The 24,055-nt window shown below is 48.7% G+C and overlaps 1 protein-coding gene across 1 annotated transcript in view; it reads left to right on the plus strand.

The window, feature by feature from the left end:
• Positions 1-374: 374 nt before the first annotated feature.
• The window catches only part of CACUL1 (CDK2 associated cullin domain 1), a gene marked incomplete at its 5' end in the record, with an annotated part of 47,096 nt that continues 23,415 nt past the window's right edge, over positions 375-24,055 (plus strand). Inside the window, 3 exons of the mRNA XM_038757618.1 lie at positions 375-735; positions 16,621-16,747; positions 20,716-20,818. Coding sequence (XP_038613546.1) covers positions 375-735; positions 16,621-16,747; positions 20,716-20,818 — 591 coding nt within the window. The remainder of the gene's footprint in view (positions 736-16,620; positions 16,748-20,715; positions 20,819-24,055) is intronic.

Genomic DNA, 24,055 nt, shown 5'->3' on the forward strand with positions numbered 1-24,055 from the left:
AAGCGCTTAGTGCTCGATAAATACGATTGATTGATTGATTGATTGATTACGGTGATGGGGGCGGGCCGAAGGAGGAGGAGGCCTCCCCGCCTCCGTCAGCCGCGTGACGTCACCGCGCGGCTGACGCACGCACGCAAGAGGCCGCGTCACGCCCCTTACGTCGCGCGCCGGCCGGCTCCGCTCTCCCCTTCCGCTTGGCGGCGGCCGTAAAGCGTCGTAAAGGCGCGCGGCCGCTTTCCGGCCGCCGTGAGGGGAGCGTCCGCCGTCGCGGCCATGAGCGCCCGGTGCCCCCGGGGCTGAGGAGGGGCGGCCGGGCCCGGGGCCCCGCCATGGAGGAGAGCATGGAGGAGGGCGGCGGCGGCGGCGGCGAGGAAGAGGAAGAGGAGGAGGAGGACGACGACGACGACGACGGGGGCACCGGCTACGAGGCCATGATGGACGACCAGAACCACAACAGCTGGGAGGCGGCCGCCGACGGCGGTTACCGGCAGCCGCCCGCCCCGCCCGCCGGCCCCTGCCCTCGGTCGCCGCCCCGGTCCCGGGGCTCCCCCGCCCTGGCCCCGGCCCCGGCCCCGGCCCCGGCCCGCCTCCCGCCGCCGCCGCCCCCCGAGCCCGGCGCCCTCCTCATGTTGCTGAGGCCCCGCGAGCCGGCCGACGCCCACGCCAAGGAGGCCGCCGCCGCCCCCCCGCCGCCCGGCGCCCCCATCAACCTCCCCAGCTCCACGTCCAAGTTCTGTGAGTGCCGCCGCCGCCCCCTGCACACGCCCCCTTGCCCTGCTCCTCCTACCACCCGGACCCCGCCGCCTCTCCCTTCCTTCTTCTAGCCTCCTCCACCCCCACTCCCCCTTTTTCCTCTTCCCCCCCTTTTCCTCTTCCCCCCCTTTTCCTCTTCCCCCCCTTTTCCTCTTCCCCCCCTTTTCCTCTTCCCCCCCTTTTCCTCTTCCCCCCCTTTTCCTCTTCCCCCCTTTTCCTCTTCCCCCCCTTTTCCTCTTCCCCCCCTTTTCCTCTTCCCCCCCTTTTCCTCTTCCCCCCCTTTTCCTCTTCCCCCCCTTTTCCTCTTCCCCCCCTTTTCCTCTTCCCCCCCTTTTCCTCTTCCCCCCCTTTTCCTCTTCCCCCCCTTTTCCTCTTCCCCCCCTTTTCCTCTTCCCCCCTTTTCCTCTTCCCCCCCTTTTCCTCTTCCCCCCCTTTTCCTCTTCCCCCTTCTTCCTCTTCCCCCTTCTTCCTCTTCCCCCTTCTTCCCCTTCCCCCTTCTTCCCCTTCCCCCTTCTCTCTCTTCCCCCCTTCTCTCTCTTCCCCCCTTCTCCCTCTTCCCCCCTTCTCCCTCTTCCCCCCTTCTCCCTCTTCCCCCTTCCTCCTCTTTCCCCCTTCCTCCTCTTCCCCCTTCCTCCTCTTCCCCCCTTCCTCCTCTTCCCCCTTCCTCCTCTTCCCCCCTTTCTCCTCCTCCTCCCCCTTCCTCCTCCTCCGCCCTTCCTCTTCTTCCCCCCTAGTAATAATGATGGCATTTCTTAAGCGCTTACTATGTGCAAAGTATTTTTCTAAGTGCTGCGGAGGAAGAAGGAGGACCCTTCTTCCTCCTCTCCCCCCTTCTTCCTCCTCTCCCCCCCTTCTTCCTCCTCTCCCCCCCTTCTTCCTCCTCTTCCCCCCTTCTTCCTCCTCTCCCCCCTTCTTCCTCCTCTCCCCCCCTTCTTCCTCCTCTCCCCCCTTTTCCTCTTCTCCCCCCCTTTTCCTCCTCCCCCCCCCTTCTTCCTCCTCTCCCCCCTTCTTCCTCCTCTCCCCCCCTTCTTCCTCTTCTCCCCCTTCTTCCTCCTCTCCCCCCCTTCTTCCTCCTCTCCCCCCCTTCTTCCTCCTCTCCCCCCTTTCTTTCTCTTCTCCCCCTTCCTCCTCTTCTTTCCCCCTTCTTCCTCTTCTCCTCCTTCCTCCTCTTCTTTCCCCCTTCTTCCTCTTCTCCCCCCCTTCTTCCTCCTCTCCCCCCTTCTTCCTCCTCTCCCCCTTTCTTCCTCCTCTCCCCCCTTCTTCCTCCTCTCCCCCCTTCTTCCTCTTCTCCCCCCCTTCCTCCTCTTCTCCCCCCCTTCCTCCTCTTCTCCCCCCCTTCCTCCTCTTCTTCCCCCCTTCTTCCTCTTCTTCCCCCCTTCTTCCTCTTCTCCCCCCTTCTTCCTCTTCTGCCCCCGTTAATAATAATAATGGTGGCATTTGTTAAGCGCTTACTACGTGCAAAGTACTGTTCTAAGTGCTGGGGAGGATACAAGGTGATCAGGTTGTTCCACATTGGGCTCACAGTCTTAATGCCCATTTTACAGATGAGGTAACTGAGACACAGAGAAGTTAAGTGATTTGCCCAAGGTCACACAACTGACAATTGGCAGAGTCGGGATTTAAACCTATGACCTCTGACTGACAAGCCCGTGCTCTTTCCACTAAGCCACCCTGCTTCTCCTTCTTCCCCCTTCTTCCTCTGGCCCCCTCCTTCTTCCTCTCCCCTCTCTGCCCATTTTCTCCTCCTCCTTTCCCCTTTCTGCACCTTTGGCCTCGTTCTTCCTCTCCCGCCTCCGCCCCATCTCCCCTCCTTCCTCCCCTCATACCCTCCTTCCTTTGTGCCACAGCCCTGTTCTCCTTCCTGTCCTTCCCTAGCTATCTCCGAGCTGCAAGGTAGGATACCTCCAGCTGCAACAGGTTTTTCAACTTTGAATTTTCTAGCAGGGGAACTTGGCTTCCCACCCGAATCTATCCTACCCAGCTAACCTGCTGCCCCCAGACCCAAAGGTCTTGAATAAATACCATACCATTGTTGTCATTCAGCCGCTCACCGCCCCAACTCGGTTCTCTCCGACAGAGGAGACGCATTTTAGAGGGAAAGTGGGTTTTTAATCAGAAGAAGGGGTGGAGAAACAGAACGCCTCAACTTGTCCATATGTCTGTCCCAGCTGCGCTACACAGCCTCTCTCGCAGAGTGGAGTCGAGTTGATCTCTGCCGTCCGTCTCCCCGCTTCTTCAAACACCTGCCTCCGGTCATTTAGAAACAGAGGTGCATGAGGGTTTGCTTGAGGAGGGAAATGTCTCACTGCACCGGCAGACCTGATATTCCTGTTACGGCTTACATTTGAGTGGAGGAATAAGCGAAGATGATTGAGCCGAGTATGTGCAAGTGACGAATCTCGATAGTTCTTGGATGATGTGCTGTAGCATGTGAAGATCTTTCAGGGGCTCAATTGGGGTGTCAAAATTTAAATCTCAAATTTACTTTGATTTGGCACTCTCCTTGAGGTAGGTTGTTTCCGGACCGAAAACACTGCCAATTTCAGAAAGAGCCCGCTCCCCACTTTGGAGAAAAATGTTTTGTTGTAATCGCATTTATCGAGCACCCTCTTGGTGTAGTGCGCTGTAGTAGGGGCACTCTCCTTGAGGTGGGTTGTTTCCGGACCGAAAACACTGCCAATTTCAGAAAGAGCCGTTCCCCACTTTGGAGAAAAATGCTTTGTTGTAATAGCATTTATCGAGCACCCTCTTGGCGTAGCGCACTGTAGTAGGGGCTTGGGAAGTGCAGAATGAAGAAGCTACACGTTCCTTACACGACTGGGGGGAACAGATTCCCACTGCTCTCTCCATCTTCTGAAACCCCACTTCCAGGAGGACTTGCCCGGATCGTCGCTCTTCTCCCCACTCTATTTCCTCCTCTACCTCTCCCATGTCATCCACGCACTTGGGTCGTCGCCTTCTCCATCCCCGGTAGCACTTAACGTACGTGTGTTTAATAAACGCCGTTGCTTCCCCTTCCCATAATTTATCTACGCATCCGTCTCCCCTGCTAGACTGTAAGATCCTCGAGGGCGGGGGTCTCGTCCACCGACTCCGTTGCGGTCCCTCAAACCCAGAGGACGGTATTTTGCGGTGAGTCAGTATCCAGTAAGTACTGTTGATTGATTAAGGCAGGTGTAAATAAGTTCCAAAGCCCCCCTTCCATCAGTGGTATTTGGAGTTCTGACTGCGTGCGGAGCTCTGTACTAAGCGGTTGAAGTACAATGCGGTAATGTTGGTAAGTACGGTTCCTGCCTACAAGGAGCATACTGTCTGGAAGGAGAGACGGCGATGTGAATACATTTCAGAGCGGGGAAACGGTAGAGAACCGGGACGAGGGTGGGGAAATATCAAGTGCTCTAAGGGCTAAAGATCCGAGGGCACGCAGAAATAGGGGCTCAGTCGGGGAAAGCCTCTTATAAGAGATGTGACTTTAGTGGGGTTTCGAAGGTGGGGAGAGCGGTAGCCTCTCCGGTAGGAAGGGGGAGGGAGTTCCAGGCCAGAGGGAGGATGTGGGCGAGGGGCCCGCGGCGAGATAGACCAGATATACACAGGGTAGGTTGGAGTAGGAGGAGTGGAGTGCGTGGGTTGGGTCGTAGCAGAAGGGGAAGAGCCGACCGCTTTCAACGCGGCGGTGCAGAATTTCTCTTTGATGCGGAAGTGGACGGGCAAGCCCTGGAGGAGGGTTTTGAGGAGGTACAGCCCGGACGGCGTTTTTTAGAAAAACGATCCGGGCGGCGGAGCGTAATGTGGATCGGGGAGGGGCAGGGAGTCGGCTGAAGAAACAGTGTGGCTCAGGGGGTGGGGAAACGAACCGGGGAAAGCTCAGTGGGGAGGGTGAGATTTTCGGGTCAGGGTTTGAATGTGGGGAGGAGTGTGGTCCGAGGTGGAGAGGGTAGGAGGCTGAAGCGGGGGGAGCAGTGTGAGCGTGGGGGTGGAGGTGGGGAGAGTCGGCCGTGAGGGGGGACAGCTGGGTCGAGAGGAACTAAGGCAGCCATCTGGGGACGAGCGGGAGCGGCTAGGTTAGGTGAGCCCACTCGGCCCGGATGCCCACTCGAAGGCCTTTCACCCGCCCAGGTTCTCGGGCATTTCAGGGAGAGTTTTCAGGTCCATTTTCAAAATCAAGTGGAGCTCTCTCTAACGAGCGATGTACCCGCACCTAAGCTTACGGCAGTCACGGCCCAGTTATCCCCTCCTAACCTCTCATCGAGGGCGAATGCGTTTTGGGAGGCATGTGGTAAAGCAGTTTGAAGTGTCACTTCTCTGGGAAATTGCCAAACTGTACGGCGATTGCTCAATTCACCGCAGAACAAATATTTGGCTGTCTGATTCCGCGGTCGCTCTTTTAAAGGAACGGCTTGCGACTTGAAGGTGCTGACCGGCGTCGGCTCTTTGCCCGCCGAGCTGGTGCTTCACCTGTGTCTTTCTAGCTAGCACCTCTGTTTTCAGGACCTGTAATTACTTGCACCTCTCCTTTTTCGCCTCCCAGGCTGCCCAGTGTCTTTCCTCTGTGAGTTACCTGACTTTTGAGTTGCCACCTAGCATGTTGGTCTATCTGCTGCTGCTCTCTCAACGACTCTGCCACATCATTTGAAGTTACGATATACTCGAGTCCTTTTGGTGGGTTTTTTTTTAATTTCCCTGCCCATCTGCTAGAATTTGGCCCTCTCCATCTAGGAACCGTTGGCTCTCCTGCTCTTATTTTTCTCTGCTACCCGTCCTGCCCAGGAGAATCGGCGTCGCAGCCGGCATTGATTCATTGCCAGTAAATTGACGGGAATCGTAAAAGTATTTTAAGTGAGGAGCTAAGCGTGATGCCTGAAACTACTCGCGGTGGCTACGGTAGCTCCGAGTCCCCACAGAAGGGAAGTGGGAGATTTCCATTCTTCTCTCGGCCTTGGCCTAGTTTGCGATGCCTGAGCTCTGTTGTCTTCTGACTTCCCCAGAAGAAGCTGATCTTCTTGATTCAACGTCCTCTCTTTTTAATTAATTGTTAGGCTCTCCTGCTTGGCTTGCGTTTTCTTTTCATCCGTCAATCTGCAACATCATCCTTAATTTGACTCGAGAGCGAAACTCCAAAAAGCTTGCAGCTTCGCATTGCCGGTGAGTGGCTTTAGCTGTGAGTGCTCGGGAATCAGCACGGCCTCGTGGAAAGAGCCCAGTCCTGGGATTCGGAGGATGCGGTTCCCGGCTCCGCAGCTCGTCTGCTGTGTGATATCAGGCCGCTCACTTAACTTTTCTTTTGCCAGTTTCTTCATCCGTAAAACGGGGCTTAAATCTTACGCCCTCTTCCTTAGGCTGTTAGCCCCATGTGGGACAGGGATTGGGTCCAGCCTCATTTATCTTGCACTCAGTACAGTTCTGGGTACATAGTAAGTGCTTGATTGAAAGATTATTACTTTTATTGTGGGAAGGATTTCCCTGGGTCAGCTGTCACCTCTATTAATCAGTGGTATTTATTGAGCACTTGCTGTGGGCAGATCACTCTACCAAGCGCTTGGGAGGGCACCATCTCACAGAGTTGGCAGACACGTTCCCCGCCCACAAGCTCAAGCGCAATATGCTGTACGAAGTGCTCGGGAAAGTAAGAAGACCCAAACACGTTACCTTCCCAAAGGAGCTTGCAGTCTAGTGGAACACTGCTAATTCTGCAGAAATCTGAAATATCTTACATGTCGTCTTGCGCGTGTGTTTGCACTTGAAGAATGTATCCATGTCTCGATGCTCTCAAGGATTTTTTTAATGCTTGTAGTCTTCGAGGTCGGAAAGAACCCTGCACACCACTTGAGTTCTCTTGTTGCATCCTTTTGCGTGGAGGTGTAAAACCGATGAGATTGGAGCCATTTCAGCAGCAGGCCGCAGAGGATGACCTGGATTGGTAGTAGCCTAGCATCTTTTAAAAAAAAAAATTAATTTTTTTTAATGACATTTGTTAAGCGCTTACTATATGCCAGGAACTGGTCTAGGCTCTGGAGTTGACACAAGCTAATCGGGTTGGACACAGTCCCCGTCCCATGTCGGGCTCGCGGTCTCAATCTCCATTTTACAGATGAAGTAGAGCCGAGGCCCAGAGAAGTGAAGCGACTCGCCCAAGGTTACCCAGCAGACAAAGTGGATGAACTGGAATTAGAACCCAGGTCCCTGTGACTCCCAGCCCCGTGCTCTATCCACTAGGCTACGCTGCTCCTCTCAAGGAGGCAGGTGCATCATCTTGGAGTGACTCTTCCAGCTTAGTGAATTTTCAGTGCTGCCAAAACTGATGGACTGAAGCAGTCTTATAAGATGGACGACAGTATCGAGGTCTTAGTGGTGTTGGTTTTCTCCCCAGCGCTTAGTAAGCTCATAGATAATACCACTGATGATGATGGGGGTTCTTTAGTTCCCATTAATTAGGGAAGATTGGGTGTCTACCTTCTCGCTGTGCAGCGGGCTACCGCGGTTTATCGACAGATATCTGCCGGATTGCCGAAAGCCACGATTCGTATTTGTGTGGCCTTCTGTAGACCGTAAGCTCGTTACGGTCGGGGAACGTGTCTGCTAATTCCATTGTTTGGTTCTCTCCCAAGCGCTTAGTGCAGTGCTGTGCCCATAGAGAACACTCAAGAAATAATACTGTCGAATGGGTTAAATACCATTGATTTGATCCCACCTGCCAAACTGGATAACTTTAGAAAATAAAGTGGATAAAGTAACTGGATAGCTTTAGAAAATCTCTTCCCTTCGGGGCCTATTTTGAACAACTACACATCTGAGTATTTAATTTCAGGAAAGAAAAATCAAATTCTTAGCAACAGGCGTTCAAAGACACTTAGAGATTCTGGAGGAAGAAGCTGACAAATGACAGAAAGTTGACCCGAGTGGGTCGAAAGAAATCGAACTCGAGCGTGTGGAGAACCGAGGAAGGGATCTGTGGCTTCGTACATTTATTTAGACCACCGGAAGAAACTGCTTTTCTGATAGATTTTACTTGTGGTCCCTTGCCTCCTCAGAGCCCTCTACGGACTCACATTTTGGGGAAGCCGCACGGCTTAGTGGAAAGAGCTCAGGCCTAGGAGACAGGAGACCGGGCCTCTGTTCCAAGTCATTTGACCGCTTTGGGCCTCTGTTTCCTCATCTGTAAAATGGCAGTGAAATACCTGCTTTCCTGTCCCCTTTAGAGTGTGAGCCACACGTGGGAGTCAAGCGGTGCTATTTATCTAGCGCTTACTTGGTGCAGAACACTCTGCCAGGCGCTTGGAAGGGGGCAGTTGAAGAGACTGTCTGACCTGATTATATCTACCCCAGCTCTTGGCACCTAGTAAGAGCTTAGCAAATTCTAATTATTGTTATTATTATTGTTATGATTGAGGGCGTGGGGCTGAACTGGGTTGACGCAAAGCTGAATGTGGCCTCCTTTGACCCCCCTGCAGTTCCCGGTTTCCGGTAGGCCTCGGCGATAGCGTGCGACTCAACCCAGAAGTTACACGGCACCGTTTCCTGAGTTGCGCCTGGTGATCAGAACCCTTTGAACGGGCTAGTTTCTCTGGGCTGTCCAAAGACCCTTTAGTACATCCAGGACACGTGGCCTAATGGAAAGAGCCTAGGGCTGGGAATTAGGGGACCTGGGTTCTCATTCCTGCCACTGGACCTGCTGTGTGACCATACTCAAACCACTTAACATTTCGGGACCCCAGTTTCCTCATCTGTAAAATGAGGGTGAGAGATAATGAACCCCATGAGGGACAGGGACCGTGGCTGTTCTCGTGGCCTTGTTTTCTACTTACCCCAGCACTCAGCACAAAAAAAGTGCTGAATAAATGTTATTACTATTATTATCAAGATTTGTTAAGCACTTACTATGTGTGCAGGGCAGTGTACTAAGTGCTGGGATGGTTACAAGCACTTGGGGTCGGGCAGAGTCCCTATCCCGCACGGGACTCTCAGTCTTAATCCCCATTTTACTAATGAGTTAACTGAGGCACAGAGAAGTCAAGTGACTTGTCCAGGGTTACACAGCAGACGAGTGGTGGAGCAGGCATTAGGACCCAGGTCCTTCGGACTCCCAGGCTCATTCTGTATCTACTTGGCCGTGCTGCTTCTCTAAATAATATACTAAATGATAATATAATATTATTGATAATAATAATTATAGTATTTGTTAAACACTTACTATGCAGCAATCACTGTACTGAACTGTTGGGATAGATAGAATACCATCATGTCACAGTCCCTGACCCCCACAGGGCTTTCAGTCCGAAACAGGAGGGAGTTAATCCTCATTTTACTGAAAAGTCACTTAAGTTAAGTGACTTACCCAAGGTCACACAGCAGGCAAGTGGCAGAGCCAGGATTAGAACCCAGGTCCTCATTTAAGAAGCACTTGAGGTCCCTCCTGCCCATCTGTGCTGCTGATTGAAAAGACTCTTGTTCTTTCCGTGCTCACCTCGTGAGATTTTTCAGACTATTTCCAGAAGTTTGGTGCAAGTGCTTTTATGAAGTGTCATGCCGCTGCTCAGCACTTTCCTGAATAAGATATTAAAGAGCTTTGAACCCCCTTGAAGAAACTGCTTCCAGAAGAGCTGCAGAACCACATTTTTAAAAGCTTGTTTAGCATATCACTGCTGGGCTATGGTTGATGAAACCTGTGCAGATGCACTGTTGCATATGCAAAAATTTGAGTGGGATGGATTTACTGCCGAAAAGGAAGAGGGAAAAAAACGCCATGAATATTTAGTGTTTTTCTTTAGCCTGTGCGTTTTACTTCCATTCTTTGCTTATGGTATACTTTAGGATAATGAAACTGAAATTCTGTAATATTCTACTCTCCCAAGCACTTAATCTAGTGCTCTGCATCTAGTAAGCACTCAGATACCGTTGTTGATGAGCGTTTTGTAATTTGTTGTAACTATTTGTGCCAGAGCCACTGGGAATACTAGCCAGCATTCTCCAAGAAAGTTTCCAAAACCCAGGGTTCCAAAATGGGACAACTTTTCTCGATCGCTTAATCTTCAGAGCAGTTTAATTAATCTTGCCATCATTCGAGATCCCGTTTTCCTAAATTAATTCAGCCATCTGGTCTAGAAAGGTATTTAAAATGTAAAAGGATCCGATTTAGTTGTTTCTAAAGCAGATAGGCAAGTGGTCCCAAGCTGTGTCTGCTGGGCCTTCTTCCACTTCATATTACACTTCATATTACTTGGTGGAAAATGGAAAATGTTTCCTTTTTTCTTCCAAGATGTCGTATTTTTTTCTCCTTTCCCAAATTGACCTATGGTAACTCAAGTGAGGATTTTCCCGTGGCCTTTTAAAATTGTTCAATAATAAAGATGCGTGTATTTTTGTAGTGCCCTTAACCGAAAGCGTTTTCCCCCATCTCATGCCTGTGAGTTAGATTGCTAGGATTATTATTTCCATTTATTTGTAGAGCAGTGGGGCCTTGAAAGATTGAAAATTATCTAATGGGCCATGTCAGAGCCCAGAATAGAACTGAGCATTGCAGTTCCTAGAGTATTTCCCTATCTATGCTGCTTGGGTTACTGAGATTACATTTTTTTTTTATTTGAAAACTAGGAGAGACTTCTGCCTGGTATTGGTTTCCTGTCAAGAGAGCCAAAACAGAGCTCCTCATCTTCCCCCACCCAAACCCTCTCCTCCCTCTGTTTTTCCCATCACTGTAGACAGCACCACTATCTTTCCCATCTCACAGGTCTGTTGTAACCTTGGCATTATCCTCAACTCATCTCTCCCATTTGACCCACATATGCAATCTGTCACCAAATCCTGTCGCTTCTGCCTTCGTGACGTTGCTAAAATTCTCCCCGTCGTCTCCGTCCAAAGTGCTACGTCTCTGACCCAACTACTTGCTCCGTCCCACCATGAGTAGCGCATCGGCCTCCTCCCTGCCCTCATTTTTTGAAAGCGAGTCAATTCCCCATCTTCTCTTCTGCCCAAGACCCTTCAGTGGTTGTCCATCCAACGCCGAACAGAAGAGAAACTCTTCACCATTGGTTTTAAGGCGCTCAGTCGGCTCCTACTTTCCCTCGCTGATTTTCTCCTACAGCCGAGGCCAAACACTTTGCTCTTCTAACGACAGCCTCCTCACTGTTCCTCAGTCTCCTCTGTTTTGCCACCCACTCCTTGCCCATATATTCACTCTGGCCTGGAACTCCCTCACCAGACCACCTTTGAAGTCTTAAAATAATAATAATAATGATAATTATAGGATCTGTTAAGCGCTCTACTATGTGCCAAGCACTGTACTAGGATCTGGGGTGGGTATAAGCATAGTCCTTGTCCCACGTGGGGCTCACAGACAGTCTCAATCCCCATCTTCCAAATGAGGTAACTGAGGCACAGTGAAGTGTGCCTCACAGTGAAGGTCACACAATAAGTGTGGTGGAGCTGAGATTAGAACCCGTGACCTTCTGACTCCCAAGCCTGTGCTCTATCCACTATGCCTTGCTGCTTCTCCCAATGTGATGTATGAAAATCACATTTCCTTCCTCTCACCTTCTCCCTCTTCAGTTGCCTTTGGATCTACACCCCAACCTCAGCCCCATTGCACTTATGTACCCATCTGTAATTTATTTCAGTGAGCGGCTCTCCTAGACTGTAAGCTCCTTATGAGCAGGAAATGCATCTACCTCCATTGTGTTATACTCTCTGAAGTGCTTAGTAAAGTGTTGTGCACGTAGTAAGCATTCAGTTCCATTGATTGATTCATGATGGAGTTGCACGTTACCGCTCACGCACAAAGTGATCATGTGATACGGGGTTCCCCTACAAATAACGTTGAGCATCCTGGCTTCTACAGCAGGACTTTTCACACATAGAAAGGGAAGCGAAGTGGTCTTCTGGCAGTAATTTTGTGTAAATTATCCAATGCTTCTCTAGTAAGAATTATAATCTACAAACTTTAGAGGAATGGGGTTTTAGAATGCATTTTTTAGAAGTTTAAAATAGCCGTAGCATTACTGTTCCCATCTCCTACCTCCATCTTCTGCCTTCCCTTCCAAGAAACAGAAGCGAGAAAGCCAAAGGAGGAAGGCCCGGAGGGGAAGATGAGCCGAGGTTAGAGTTGGCCTGGGGGGCCGTGATGGCCCAAGCCCCTCTTCGTGCCCTCCTGCAGACGACACTTACCCGTGTGTGCTGCCTGGGGAGAGAGGAGAGGGCTCAGTGGGGAGGAAGGTGGCTGGGATCCCTCTAGATTATAGGCTTGTTGTGGGCAGAGAATGTGGCTGTGGTTATATGGCACTCTCCCGAGCGCTTAGTACAGTGCTCTGCCCACAGTAAGCCCTCGATGAATACGATGGACAGACTGGCTGTAGCCTCGTCAGGGCTTGTGGGGGTAAATCGGTGTGGAAGCAGTAGTGACTGTGGTAGACTCCTGTCCTAATAATAATACTTATTACTCCAGAATCAGCGGTCCTGTTTCCCACCCAGCCCGAGTTTATAGCGCAGAGGTTTTGAGCTGCAGTCACTGTCTCATTCCTCAGGCCCCGTTTCTCGGTGAGGGGATTAGCGCTTAGTACAGTGCTCTGCACACGGTAAAGCCTCACTAAATATGACTGACAGACTGACTGACTGAAAGCCCCGGATTATAAGGTTCAACGGTCCCAGTGGCGTCCAGATCCTCCCAAGATGTTCCAAGCCAGAGGAATGAGGAGTCCACGGTAACCGATAGGTGCCAACCCTTCCCCCTCCCTGCCCAAGACTTAACTACCGCTTGTGCTAAATGGGACCCAAAGTTGTAGCTTAATAATCGCTATGGTATTTAAGTGCTTACCATGTGCCAGGTACTGATCTAAGCACTTGGGTAGACACAAGCAGATCGGGTTGGACGCAGCCCTTGTCCCACGTGTGGCTCACGGTCTCAATCCCCATTTGACAGATGAGGTAACTGAGGCACAGAGAAGTGAAGGGACTCGCCCCAAGCCGACATGGCAGAGGCAGGATTAGAACCCATGACCTTCTGACTCCCGGGCCCGTGCTGCTTCTGTAATAGTTGATAGATGAAAAAAGTGAGAGCTTCACTCCTTCCTCTGGTGCTTTTAACTGTTGCGCCCTTCCGAGGGCGGTGGCTGGGCAAATTTTATCTAATTTAATTGTGGCTGTACACGTGAGCAGGAGCGGGCGGGTCAGGTTTTTTTGTTTTGTTTTTTTTTTAAGGCAGAGAATAAATCGTGTCCCTAACGTGGGCGCAGAGCCCTGTACTAAGACCTTGGGTGGCATCTTGCTCTGAAGCTCCATTTCGAGCAGTCCAGGCAAGTCTGAACGTCTCCTGATGAGGTGTATGTTTGCAAGATACAAACGGCGATTCTGAAGATTAAAAATTGCCACAGTAACTACCTCTTTCTTTAAAATTATGCTCCACAGTGACCATCCCTTGGGGTAGGAGTTGTCGGCCCGTGTGAGCTGTAGGGATGTCGGGTATTTTTACAGGTAACGACAGTGAGTCACTGTGAAAGATCAAATGGGTATTCATAAGACTTTCTGGAAACGTTTGCGCCTTTGGGTTTGCCCTGCCAAGTTCCCGAACCTCTGTCCTTTTCCAAGTCGATCAGCGACTGGAACGTAGATCATCCGAAAGGCTAGAAGCATTCTTGGAGCCATTCTGGATTGTCCTGTGATCTGGTGCCTTAGCTTAGTGCAGTGCTCTGCACACATTAAGCGCTCAATAAATACGATTGAATGAATGACTGGACTAGTTAGCCTCAATATGTGGGGCATCCAATGTAATTTAAAGGCTTGAGTAACTCGTTTCAGACCCAAAGTGGAGCACTTACATTACAGCGACGATGAATGTGCCCTGGACTGCTTAATGTATAAACACGTAAATTGGCTTTGCTGAAGAGGTATGGGAGTTGAGCACACTTTATTCCTGCCTGGAATAAATTGTGTTTTTTTAAAAAAATAGTTACCTAATTGGTAGCAACCCAACAACATTTCCCAAACCTTGTAAATTCCAGCTAATTGATGCATTGTTGCCCTTGCCACGACAAATCAGATTTGTTCTTTCAAATGCTTAATTAACCACTTCCTTAAGCAGGATTGCTGCAACATAGGCTTGACAGTTTACAGATACTTGTTTCCTTGCAAGGTTGAGAAAAAAATTTGCAGTGGGTCTTTCTCCTACTAAACAACAAATCTATTTTTTTTTATGGTATATAAGTGCTTACAGTGCCAGGCACTGTACTAAACAGCCCCTGGCCACGTGAGGCTCACAGTCTGAACGGGAGGAAGTTGGATTTAATCTCCATTTTTACAGATGAGGAAACTGAGGCACAGAGAAGTGACTTGCGCAAGGTCACCCATCAGACAGGTGGCAGAGCTGGGATTAAAACCTGGATCCTCCGACTCGCAGACCCACGAAGACTTCATTGCTTTTCTAACAAACGGGACACCCCCATCAGCCGGTGGTGATTCCTCATTCCTCACCTCTGAAGAAAAGTGCCAGAATCAATCAATCAGTGGTATTTACTGAGCACTTACTGGGTCTAGAGCAATGTACGAACTACTTGGGTGAGGTCAGTACCCCAGAGTTGGGAGTGGGGAGGTTGGGGTTTGGATGGGAAGATTAATTCTGTTTTGGGAGGTCAGGGAAACTAGTTTTGATCTGATCCTGAGTTGGCAGGGTCTCTGGGATAAAGTAAGCCCGATGCGGGCAGGGAACATGTCTCCCAACTGTGTTGTATTTTACTCTCCCAAGTGCTTAGTACCGTGCTCTGCCCTCATTAAGCGCTCAATAAGTACCCTTGCTTGATTATTGACATGGAGGTATTTGAATGTGCAGACGGCTCTATCAGACTCGTACATGGTCCAGAATCCGATCCCCACAAGCACTTAGACTAATTGGCTAGTTTTTTCCGACGACTTTTCACCAACTTTTTAAGGCGTCTCAAAGCATTCCTCACTTGAAATAGGGCGTATTTGTTGCCAGGGAGCCCGACAGGGATTGGACTGCTTTTAGGGATTAGTATTTCCAGTGGGGCTTCTCACTCTGCATCTTCACTCCATCCCTTTTCATTCTGGGCTTCTGTTTCCTCATGAAAACTCTTCTTTCCTTTCAAGCTGCCACATTGTCACCCGTGGCTGAGCTCGTGGGCAGGAAGGTGTCTGATGTTATATTGAACTCTCCCCAGCGCTTAGTCCAGTGCTTTGAACACAGTATGTGCTCAATAAATGCGATTGATGATGATGATGAAAAGTGGGGTCTTGCTGTTTGGAGGCAAGATACCCCAGTTTTTTATCCATTCAGATTTATTGAACGCTTCCTGTGTGCAGAGCACTGTAGTAAGCGCTTGGGAGAGTACAGCACAACAATAAACAATGACATTCCCTGCCCACAACAAGCTTACGGTCCAGAGGGGGAAGACAGGCATTAATATAAAGAAATGACAGCTATGTACATAAGTGCTGTGGGGCTGGCGGGGGAGAAGAGCAAAGGGAGCAAGTCAAGGTGACGCAGAAGGGCTGGGAGAAGAGGAAAAGGGGAGTTTAGGGAAGGCCTCCTGGAGGAGATGTGTTTTCTCTTTTTTTTTTTGTGAAGCGGAGCAGAGTAATTGTCGGATTTAAGGAGGGAGGGGTTGCAGCACTTGGGCGAGGGGTTGTCGGCGAGGTAGGCGAGATCGCGGCACAGCCGCATCTTAATCTATAAAACGCGGCTGGCTGATTAATCCCACCTTTCAGAGTTTACAAAGAAAATGATTACATTACTCTGCAAATATTCCACGCTTAAACAAAGTTTGCCCGACTGTAGAGTTCAGATCATTTGTTCTCGTGTGACCTGGATGCCGAAATTTCTCATCTCTTTCAGAGAGCTGGAAACGAGATGCAAAAACGATCATGGTATTTAAGCGCTCACTCTGTGTCAAGCACTATGCTAAACGCCAGGGTAGTTACGAGCTCATCAGAATGGTCACAGATCTGGTCCGACGTGGGCTCACAGCCCGAGCGGAAGGGAGGACGGGTGTTGAATAGCCGTTTTACAGATGTGGAAACGGGCTCAGAGAAGGAAGTTGACTTGCCCACGGTCATACCGTGGAGAAGTGGCGCAGGTGGGATTAGAACTCGGGTCTCCTGGCTCCCAGTCTTGTCTTTCCACCTCGCCGCTTTGATTTTCTTCCGTGGAACCACACGTGAAGAAACTTGCCGCGCCTCGTTTGGCTGATTGTAACCTTTCGGTTAATGTCGCTGATGGAGTTCACCGAGGTCCCTACTGTTCCTTGCGTAAGGGCCGGAAGGGGCCCTGAGGTGATTCCCGGTAAATGATGAGGCGGCCAGAACCCGGCTTTCCTAGGAAACGGGCCTTTCAGCCCTCGGGCATTTGGGGCGGTGGGTTCCCACAGCTGCTGCCCTCTTTCTAGGGGTGGTTTCCGGAGTCTAATTCCTGGGAGCCGACGCAGGGGATGTTCCCAAATGGGACTGCAGATATCCAGGGCCAAGCAGGCTGCCATCCCAGGTCCTAGGTATTCCCAAGGTGGGCTCCTGGGGAACTGAAGCGTCCACGTGATCTCTGGGTGCCTGCAGTCCTCTCTGTTCGTTCCCGTGAAGTAGCAAATGGCTGGGTGTTCTGTCCTGCCCATCGATTTGGGCCAGAGGTAGAGCTGTGGGAGAAAGGAAACATCCGGCAACAATTGCTTTTGTTGTAGGGGAACCTTGTTTCCTTTTCTCGTGAAATGGAATACCCATTAAAAACCGGACCGTAAGCGAATGGTACGATAACATCTTTCAGTGTAAAATCAAGGCGTAGTTCAGATATCTTCTTTGAAAATGCTTATAAAAATCGAGGGCTCTCTATTACCCTAATGCTTTACTTATGCCATATTTTTTAATTTTTTTTTTTTTTAGTAATGAATGTTATAACCATTGAAGACTATAAGAGCACATATTGGCCAAAATTGGATGGTGCCATAGATCAGCTTTTAACTCAGAGTCCTGGTGACTACATCCCTATATCCTATGAACAGATTTACAGGTAAGGAAATCTTGAAAGACCCCACACATCTCCCTTTCCAAACAAGACGTGTTAAAGCTGTAATTCCAGGTTTAAATGTACAAACTGGATTTTTACGTTCCGTGAATTAAAAACTGAGATAGACTAATCGTTTATGCTTAGGGTACTATTTCTCAACTTTAAAATGTTTGTATAAACAGTTTAATTACATTTTTTAAAAATCATTCCAGGAAGCAGATAGAGTCCCCCTTAACGCATTTATGCCTAAAGCCAGGATGCTGAAAGAGAAATGAAGGCACCTAGGAGTAAATAGGGATTTAAGAGTTTCAGATCCTCAGACCCATTATCAAATCTCATGTTCTCTCACCGTGGTGAATTTATTTTGGAGGCCTTGGGTTCCGTTTCAGAGAGTCAGTCTAACGTGGGAGGTATCAAAGCTTAGTATACTCAGCTCGGAAATTTTGTGATATAATCTCTGCTCCATATGAGTTGTTAATCCAGTTCTATTCCATTTCCCCATTTTTAAATTAAGATTTGCATGGCAGATTCTGAAGGCAACAGGAAGGTCTCAGATCAATCAGTGGTATTTGATGAGTGCTTTCTGTGTGCAGAGTACTTGTAGTAAGTGCTTTGGAGAGTACACTACAGTAGAGTAGGTGGACATGATCCTTGCCCTCAAGGATCTTACATTATAGTGGAACAAATGGAGGCATGCCAGCACCAGTGGGGGCTTCTGAATTTTTGTTCTGCTTTGTAAGTACAGTTTTTTAGATGAAAAGTGCATATGCGTTTTGTTAGTAGTGTAACAGAATAAGCGAAAAACAGAATTCAAACAATCACCTTCTGGTTAGAGATATGAGACTCTGAATTTACAGAGGTTAGTCTTACTTGTAAGTTCCACATATTTTGGTGGGTATCCAGTGGGGGCGTATTGAAGTTTTATTTAAAGCCCGAAAAGGATGAAATGCATAAAGTCTGCTTCCTCTTTCTGTGGCTGTTTGGATTGTGCCTTCGGCTCTGTCCCTAAGTTGTGGGTGGTGGCGGGGAGTGAGAAGAGCAGGCCGTCCCAGTTTGTGTGATGCGCAGTACAGAGAAGAGATCCCCAGAGGATGGCATGATCCTTGGCTGGCCTCAGCCGCTGATAGTCCCTTCACGGAAAGAAAAATCCTGTGTGCTCCACAGGCCGGGCACAGGCCGTAAGGTTTTACTACAAAAAAAAAAATTCCCCGCAGCCGGGATGTTAAGCGAGTACAGTTAAATAAGGAAAGAGGATCTTGTTGGAATTGAGTTTCTATATCGGCTCAGTCGCTTAAGCCACTTTACTGGGGAAAAGTGTCTTAAGTTCCAGCAGGGCCCGAAGAAACGTAGGTTTTAGTGGAAAAAAAAAACGTGCTTTAGAACTAAAAGTTTAGAGTGCATTCTGGCTACTGTTCTACCCATCTTGTTTTAAGGAGTTTTATCCACAGTGTGTAGCAGCTGAAAGGGGAAGGAAGAAGAAAGCTATAGGAATGGAGCAATTGGCAAGCCTCGCCCTGGGCTGAGGAATTGCTTACAGTAGTAGGAGTCTGTGCAGTGCCCCTTGTTTTCTTTTATTCAGGACAGTCACATTTTTTTTTCTTTTAATGGTATCTGTTAAGCACTTACTATGCGCCAGGTATTGTACTAAGCCTCAGGGTAGATGCAAGCTAATCAAGGTGGACACAGTCCATGTCCTACATGGGACCTCTGGTCTTAATCCCCGTTTTACAGATAAGGTAACTGGGGCCCAGAGAAGTGAAATGACCTGCCCAAAGTCACACACAGCAGACCAGTGGCTGAGCTGGTTTGATCCTCTGACTCCCAGCCCCAGTTGCAGCAAGCAACAAGCCCATCTCGTGAAATACACACACAAATGGTTTCCATGCAAGATCCGTTTTTAGCCAAAAGGACCGCAGCATAGTGTCCGTGCTGTGCCAGAGCATCATAAGCCAATAGAAATAGGTTTTATCAGAGACTGAGCATGAAGGCCAGGTGTTTTGAGGAGGAGAAAGGCAAGACATGAGGCCTTCCTACCTTTGGGATTGTGAGCCCTGTGTGGGACAGACAGGTGAACGTGTCTTCTTTTCTTTTTCTTTTCTTTTTCTTTTCTTTTCTTTCCTTTCCTTTCCTTTCCTTTCCTTTCCTTTCCTTTCCTTTCCTTTCCTTTCCTTTCCTTTCCTTTCCTTTCCTTTCCTTTCCTTTCCTTTCCTTTCCTTTCCTTTCCTTTCCTTTCCTTTCCTTTCCTTTCCTTTCCTTTCCTTTCCTTTCCTTTCCTTTCCTTTCCTTTCCTTTCCTTTCCTTTCCTTTCCTTTCCTTTCCTTTCCTTTCCTTTCCTTTCCTTTCCTTTCCTTTCCTTTCCTTTCCTTTCCTTTCCTTTCCTTTCCTTTCCTTTCCTTTCCTTTCCCTTCCCCTCCTCAGAGCGCCAAATAGTTCCGGCCATGCAGTGAGTGCTTGATAGCATAATACATTATAGGACAGAGTAATAATATTACTATCCCTGTAGGCTGTAAGCTCCTTGTGGGCAGGGACCACGTCTTCCAACTCCCTCTTATTGTACTTTGCCGAACACCGGAGTTCTGCCCTTGGCAAGTGCTCCATAAATACCACTGATTGCTTGATTGATTAAATGTGGATTTCAGTAATGCCTTCGATGAGTAAAACTCAAAGCACTTTCATACCTTATTGTTTCTCACGGTATTTTTGTGAGCTAGGAAAGGACAGGGTGACACTAGCCCTCGTTTTCCAGATGGGAACAACTGACCCTCTAAGCATTAATCGGCTTCTGCCCTTCCCACCTTCCCGTGCTCTTTCAAGCTGAAGAAGAGTAACGTTCATTAGACTTTACGAGCCCTTCATCGTCTTGGGAGATGCCCTGTGCGTGAGGTTGTCATCTGTTCGTAATCTCCATTTTGGAACAAAATGCACTCCCGCTCCTTCTGTTCCCTCTGAACAGCCCCTAGAGAAGTCACATTTTCATAAAAGTTTCTGGGCCTAGAGCAGATAAACAGATGGGAGTGAAGAGAGGAAGTTTCTGCGGTATCGTCCGGTGAGCGCGTCCTATCAGACATGCTGTCCCAGCGTATGTGGTGGAGCCTTTTGGAAACCGGGTCGGTGCTCTTGGAATACAACTCCTTTCAGTTATGATCTTGAGGTGCTTTTTGTCAAGGAAGCAGTGTGGCTTTGTGGAAAGCACAGCCTGGGAGTCGTGGGACCTGGATTCTAATGCCGAGTGATGTGTGACCTTGGGCAAGTCACTTTTTTTTAATGGTATTTAAGTGCTTACTATGTGCCAGGCACTGTACTAAGTGATGGGGTACGTACAAGATCTTCATCACATCCTAAGTAGGAGGGAGATCAAGCATTGAGTCCCCATTTTACAGTTGAGGGACCTGAGGGTCAGAGAAGTTGTGACTTGCCTGATGTCCCTCCTATGTAGAATGTGAGCCCTGTGTGGGACCTGATGACCTCGTGTCTTCCCCAGCACTTAGTAAGGACGTAACAAATACCACCACTAATATTATTAAGGATTTTCTCGGTAGGAGAAAATCCTGTAGACAGAAGCTCCCTCTACTCTAAGCTTGCTGTGGACAGGGTTTGTATGTGCTGTATTTTTGTATCGTACGCTCCCAAATGCTGCACGCAGTAAGCACTCAATAAATACGATTGATTGAGGAGGGTTGTGATCTCTGGTTGACGTGGAGACCAGAAGTTTTATAAATACTGATGACAGATATGTACACTGGGGAGCTGGCGTAACCCAGAAAAATACAAAACTAAGGGGAAGTGGAGGGTGGGGAGGAGGGAGAGGTAGTATATGAAAAGGCTCGATGCTCTCCTCGAGTTCAAGCTTAAGGTTTTGCGTGCTTTTTGGCCACAAGTTTGAGGGGAAGTGCTAATTGACCTGGTAGCTTTTTAATTTAGGTTGCCATAAGCGAATCATCATGAAAGTAGTTTTCTCTGTCTTTTTGCAGTTGTGTGTATAAATGCGTATGCCAGCAACACTCAGAGCAGATGTATAGTGATCTGATAAAGAAGATAACTAACCACTTAGAGAGAGTCTCAAAGGAGCTGCAGGTAAGATATTGGTCGTTGATTTGTGCTGTACTCTTTAAGCTTTTGTCCTGTTGAAATAGCGTATCTAATAGTCTAAATTCTGTAAAATGATTTTGTCTTTTGATGTTGGTTGAGTAATCTAAATTGCTAATCCAAGACATAAAATTTTCTTCCAGATTTGAGACAGTTTTAAGATGGACAAATATGCTTTGCTTCATGTATATCTTCCTAGTGAGGGTATTTAGTAAAATGGGGACTTTAAAATAATAATAATTATAATTAAGGTACTTGTCAAGCGCTTACAAGTGCCAAGCATTATTCTAAGCACTTAGGTAGATCCAAGCTAATCAGGTTGGGCAGAGTCCTTATCCCACATGGGGCTCCCGGTCTTAATCCCCATTGTACAGATGAGGGAACTGATGACAAAGAAGTTAAGGTCTCACAGGTCTCACAGCAGACCTGTGGCCGAGCCGGGATTAGAACCTGAGTTCTCGGATTGCCAGTCGTATGCTCTTTCCACTGCTTCTTATTTAAAATTTGATTCGTTCTAATTTTGATCATTAGTGATTTTTTATTTTAAGAACACATCTAAGGGTCTTTCTTTTGTTCGTGTTATCGTAATGAGTGAAATTTCTAAAGCCTGAATCTTTATTTCCAATGCTGTCTGAATTTAGAAAGTAGTGAGAAGTTACCCTTTGGTGGCAAGCCTGCTACAGGTAAATGCTCTGTAAGTTTTAGGTCCATTTCTGCTCAGCCCCTTCTGACTTTGCTGGTCTTTGAAAATCATGGGGACATTTGCCCATGAGAAATCCGGGGGCTGAGCTTTGCTAGTAGAAGCATCTTTGTATGAGGGGTTCCCGGTGGATACCGTAGGGTTATTCAGAGCCGCTTGAGTTCCCTGGATGTGGGGCAGGCTTCGGGGCAGCAGGTGTTGCCCACTTCCCTGCCTGACGTCCAGGGATCCCTTTCCAGGCCCAAGCATCTTCCGAGATGGGCAGAGCGTTGGCACTCCCGCTTTCTTCTCCTCTGCCACGGCCAAGCTGGGGGGCACCGGGCTGGACGTAGTTGGGCTGAGGAAGGAAGGCGAGAACAAAGAGGGGCTTGTTAGGTATTCCCGCAGAGGCTGCGGTCACCCTCAACGTGCTGCCGGGGACTGGCGGAGGGCGGGAGGCAGAGAGTGAGTGGGGCCTGCATGGTGCCCCCCTGCAGTAGGAGTAGTACCTCTGCCACTGTCACCCGCGGGGGCTTAGAAGCCGGGAGAGGAACCGTCCCTTTTCCCTCCTGGCTTTCTGGCCACGGGTTTTGGAATGCTATTGAGCGGGGAGCAGGGGGAGAGGATACCGGAGAGGGAGAGAGACAGACAGGAAAGCCACGAGGAGGGAAGGGATGGACTTCCCGGACAGTCAACCACTTATTGAGCACTCACTGTGTGCAGAGCACGGTACTAAGCGCTTGGGAGGACACAGTACGATGATAGACACATTCCCTGCCCAAAACGAGCTTCGTAATAATAATTATGGTATCTGCTAAGCACTTAGTATGCGCCAGGCACTGTTCTAAGCTCCGAGGTAGGAACAAGTTCATCACATTGGGTACAGTCCCTGCCCCACAGAGGGCTCACAGTGTTAATCCCCATTCTCCAGGTGAGGGAACGGAGACACAAAGAAGTGACGTGACTTGCCCAGGGTCACCCAGCAGGCAAGTGGCAGAGCCAGGATTAGCACCCATGACCTCCTGACCCCCAGGTCTGTGCCGTACTCACCAGGCCGTGCTGCTTCTAATAGCCCGTGCTGCCGACAGGCTTGTCTAGCTTGGTGTCAGAAAGTCCGTTCCTCTATTGAAACCTGAGACCGGGTGTAAATCCAGAGATGTCACAAAGTGCTATTGGCCTTAGCTCGGGTTTTGCAAGTTTTGCAAGTCACAAAACTTTCTGTATTCAGCTTTTCCAGCAGTCCATGGAAAAATCTCTTACTATTAAAGGAAGGTAAGAGAACTCTGGCAATATTATTAGCCCTTTGGGTGGCAGCACAACTCAAAGACGGCCATCCTCTTTCCCTCCCGTTAAGAGTCTTGTAGTGGTTTGTTTCAACTTGGATGGAAAAATGTTGAACTGCAGTGTTCCTAATTGAAAAGCCAACCCAGGAAAATCACTTTATTATTATTTTTTTTCAAAATAAAGCTCCTCTTTAGATATTTGCACACAGCAAGCGCTCTAATACGATTGAATGAACATATTTCACCTTTCCATATGTTTCCATATGTCTTCCATATTTGAAGACACCACTAACAGTGGAATTCACTTTTAAAGGATGTAGGGCTGGTAAAACCAAGGTAGGACCGACACCTATTGTGCACGTAAAAGGCTATCTCTTGCTGGGGTGTTGTTTTTAATATTTAACAGCACCTGGTCCTGTTTTTTGGTGATGATGATGATAATGGCATTAGTTAAGTGCTTACTATGTGCAAAGCACTGTTCTAAGCGCTGGAGGGGGATTCAAGGTGATCAGGTTGTCCCACGGGGGGCTCACAGTCTTAATCCCCATTTTACAGATGAGGTAACTGTGGCACAGAGAAGTTGAGTGACTTGCCCAAGGTCACACAGCTGACAATTGGTGGAGCTGGGATTTGAACCCATGACCGCTGACTCCCAAACCTGTGCTCTTTCCATTGACATTTTTTCTCTCTTGCCTCCTTGTCTCTCACTCCTTAAAGCTTTTGCTCAGAGAACCACCCCCTTCTTGATTATATAGTATTAAAGGCTGTCAATGTGTAATATATAGAGAAGCAGCGATGGGTCAGAGACTCACTTGCCTGCTGTGTGACTGGCTTGGGCCAGTCACTTATCTTCTCTGTGCCTCAGTTACCTCATCTGTAAAATGGGGATTAAGACTGAGTCCCACGTGGGACAGTGACTGCATCCAACCTGATTTGCTTGTATCTATCCCAGCACTTAATACAGAACCTGGCACATAGTAAGCACTTAAAATACCATAAAAATGACCACAACAGCCTTTTGTATGATGGCTATATTGTCTGTTTTAAAATCGGAAAGGTGGTAAGTAAAAGAAGCATTGCTGTTTTTTTTTCTGCCGAGGTGTTTGGCTCGAGTTTAAGCTTGTTTTATTCTGGGAAAGTTTAAGCATCATAATTTAATCCAGATAACCGAATAAGGTTTACCTCTTGCCAACAAAATGGAGCAGATGTCAGAGGAATATTTTTATTGGCTGTGAAGGACAATATTAAATATTCAGAAGGTGG

The sequence above is a fragment of the Tachyglossus aculeatus genome, chromosome 16, assembly GCF_015852505.1.
Source record: "Tachyglossus aculeatus isolate mTacAcu1 chromosome 16, mTacAcu1.pri, whole genome shotgun sequence".
NCBI lineage: Eukaryota > Metazoa > Chordata > Mammalia > Monotremata > Tachyglossidae > Tachyglossus > Tachyglossus aculeatus.